We start from the raw sequence: 3,727 nt of genomic DNA on the forward strand, positions 1-3,727 counted from the left end.
CAAAGTTTCGTGTCGCATCCTTGTCACATTTGACAGCTACATATCAAATTTCAAGTCTCTATCTCTTACTGTTCTCGAGTCCTCTCTACGATTTCCTGACGCCCCCTTTTTACCACTCCACTGAAAATTTGAAAATAGTATGTACGTGATTTAGTGATTATTCAACCTGGACTCTAGATGGGGCCGCGTAAAAAAAAAGAAGAAAAAAATTTGGGAACCGCTGATTATAGGTCGTAACCAGTGGCGTGTGTTCCATGAAAGTTAGAGGAAACATAGTTTCTCTTCCTCTCTACAATTTCCTGACGCCCCCTTTTTACCACTCCACTGAAAATTTGAAAATAGTATGTACGTGATTTAGTGATTATTCAACCTGGACTCTAGATCACCAGAAGATCAACATACTGTATTAACTTTATAGCATCCCCTTTCGAAAATTTAATCACACGTCACTGGTAATTATGTTAGAGATAATATTTAATAATAGAAAACACAACATTAAAATGTCTTTTAAATACACGAATAAATGTTTAACAACCTAAAAAGAACTTTAACACTCAATAGAAACCACTGAAAATTTGAAAATAGTATGTACGTGATTTAGTGATTATTCAACCTGGACTAAGATCACAAGAAGATCAACATACTGTATTAACTTTATAGCATCCCCTTTCGAAAATCTAACTACACGTCACTGGTAATTATGTTAGAGATATCTAATAATAGAAAACACAACATTAAAATGTCTTTTAAATACACGAATAAATGTTTAACAACCTAAAAAGAACTTTAACACTCAATAGAACTAACTACACGTCACTGGTAATTTTGTTAGAGATATCTAATAATAGAAAACACAACATTAAAATGTTTTTTTTTAAATACACGAATAAATGTTTAACAACCTAAAAAGAACTTTAACACTCAATAGAAGATAATAATCGACTTAATAGTTAATTGTAAAAAAAACAAAAGTTTCGCCACTTGCCCAAAATAAAAGGTATACCTATGTACACTCTATTACTATGATAATAATGAGGGGTACAGTAACGGGGGTATATCCGAAATTTAAGGTATCTACCCTAATATTATGATAGATAGGTAGGTACCTACTTAAAATAGAGGGTACCTATCTAAGTAGAATTGAAAAAAAAAAGCCCAAAAGGAACCTTTCTAGCCAAGCAAAGAAGATAAAAAGGAAAAGAAAGAAAAAGAAATAGAATGAACAACAATAGGTACACACATAAACTTATAATATCAGCCAAGGCCAAGGGGGAAAAATTGAACAAATGACATACCTACCTATCTTGGATAAAATTAACAAAATACATATATGAACAGAGGGTCTGAGGGAGATTCTAGTACAAACTGGTATATTCTGCCATAATATCGTACATTCAGATACAATCTAGTACATTTTCGTACATTCTAGTACAAACTAATACATTCTACAAAAAGCTCAAACATTCTTGTGCACGTACTTTCTAGTGCAACCTCATACATTCTGCACATTACAACGTGATTCCAGTACAGTACATCTAAGCTCATACATAATACAAGTTCGTGAATTTACAAAATCGTACAGTCTAGTACAATCTCATACATTCTAGTACAAACTGTATGAGATTCTTTTACAAACTCGTACCTTTTAGTACAAACTCGTACTTCCTAGTACAATCTCATTCATTCTAGAAGGTACCTACAAGCTGTATGAGATTCTTTTATAAACTCGTGTGAACATTCTCGTGTCAGTCCGTACATTCTCAGTACATTCTGGTACAATCTCATACGAACATTCTAGTACAATTTCGTACGTTCTAGTACAATCTCGTACGTTCAAAACGGTGCAATTCTCATACAATCTAGTACAAACTGGGACATTCGGGGGGATTCATGTAGCCAAACACGTTGAGTTCGTACAAAGAGCCGACAATGAGGAACACAAAGTACCACATCATGAGTATGGCGCCATACCGGCGGTCCAGTTTCCAGCCGTTCATGTGAGTGGCGGAAATGAGAAAGACGACCGTCGAGAAGAGAGAGATGGTGGAGTAGGTCAGACCTGGGGGGAGAAAAAAGTACTTGAGTACCGTGGAAAGGGAGAAAAAGTTCATACCCCCTAATACAGAAGCAGAACGCATTTTAGCCTAAAATAAAACTCCAATCATCCATTGGGAACGGGTGCATTCAACTTGCTATCACCGCTGTCTAATGTCTATCATGATATTCGTGACCTCTAAGGCCCGTTCTCACTTGTTGTTCGAGAAAAAAAGTCGTGTCCTGCGTAAGTGGGAACACTCTAATTTAAATTACATTACCTACAGGACAATCTGAAAAAATCGGATGAAACTCACGACAAGTGGGAACGGGCCTTTAGTTTGTCTTACCTTTGCTATAAACGTTGACATGGCTGCCCGGTTTGATAATTGCCGTCTGTAGGAACCAGGGCAATCCCAGACATACCAGGATGTCGAACACGTTACTGCCCACTGCGTTGGATACTGCCATGTCGCCATAACCTGAAAGAAATAGCAAGATGAAATAAGAGTATCCAGAATAGAATATACCCTCTGTTTAAACTACCAGAATGGTACAGAAAAGTTCCTTTACTAACACAGTCCAAAGGTGTGTCCAGCTATCAATCGATGTCCACACTGCCTCGATAACATAATTCCTCCTCGTCAATCGATGTCGATCGACGGCCGGTTCATTATGTTTGTAGACACCTTTAGAATGCGGATAGAATTCTATTTTTGGCAAGGGTAAGTAAAGGGCAGGGTGAGGGAAACCCGAAGAGAGGAAGAGAAGCAGTGCTTCCCTAGCCCTCATGGAGAACACGCCAATGAAGGAACGGAATCACAGCTTCGCTAGCTTCCATACCGATACTCAAATACGTACCTTCCTTGACAACTGCTAAACTGGAGAGTGCGTCTGGAACGCTGACCCCGGCAGCTACGAACGTCAGGCCCATGACTGTGTCTGGAATACCCAGTGTGCTACCTGGAACAATAGAGGATACAATCAAATACCTGTAACACTAGGGTACTGTAAAGCTGTGTCAACGGCCATGGATACACCGTCCACACTGCTCCGACAACATACATAGAGATTAATGTGGAGAGGCGGTTAGGTAGCCGAACGGAGGAGGGTTTTCGCCCATTCACCGTCACTAAAAACTTCACAACAATTAGAACAGTGACGTTAAATCTAGTCCAGCCTTAGTTTGCAAGTAATTGCAAGCGCTAGTTCGTCGGGTTCAGATTCCGAGCGGAATTGTCCTAAAGAGATACAGCTCATTTCTCTCTTCGATGTCGGGACGGTTTAATGAAGACGTAACCGATGCACAAGGTGGACCACTTACCACGATGGTGATCATCCACACCATGATGAGTAGGGAATAGACGGAGATCCCAGAACATACTGACGCAAAGGTGAACGGGGTACAGTCCCGGAACTTTTTCGGTCCTTCACGTCCGGCATGGTGGATCGAACAGGTAGCAGGATAGGGATAGTGAGGTTGGCACCGTGATGTACCGACTGGATGAGGTGTAAGACACGGTGGCAGGGTCTGCTTATCGAGGGTGGCAGCCTGAAATAGGATAGGATTATTACTTATGTTAAGCGGTCTCTTCTCTGATCCCTTATGCTGCCGCGACCAGTTTCAGTAAGGACTATTGCACTAAAATACCTATCAGCTCCAGGCTTACTGAAACGACCAGGCCTTGATATT

At 40.0% G+C, this 3,727-nt stretch overlaps 1 protein-coding gene across 1 annotated transcript; it reads right to left on the reverse strand.

Annotated features, from left to right (window-relative positions):
• Positions 1 to 812: 812 nt before the first annotated feature.
• Positions 813 to 3,416, reverse strand: LOC103522047 (probable sodium/potassium/calcium exchanger CG1090). The gene is made up of 4 exons (XM_008487156.3): positions 3,359 to 3,416; positions 2,896 to 2,997; positions 2,385 to 2,516; positions 813 to 2,059 (listed from the first exon to the last, which is right to left on the reverse strand). The coding sequence occupies exons 1-4, from the start codon at positions 3,414 to 3,416 to the stop codon at positions 1,860 to 1,862; spliced, it is 492 nt and encodes a 163-aa protein (XP_008485378.1). The 3' UTR covers positions 813 to 1,859.
• Between the last annotated feature and the right edge of the window lie 311 nt (positions 3,417 to 3,727).

Source organism: Diaphorina citri, unplaced genomic scaffold, assembly GCF_000475195.1.
Source record: "Diaphorina citri unplaced genomic scaffold, Diaci psyllid genome assembly version 1.1 scaffold6667, whole genome shotgun sequence".
Taxonomy (NCBI): Eukaryota; Metazoa; Arthropoda; class Insecta; order Hemiptera; family Psyllidae; genus Diaphorina; species Diaphorina citri.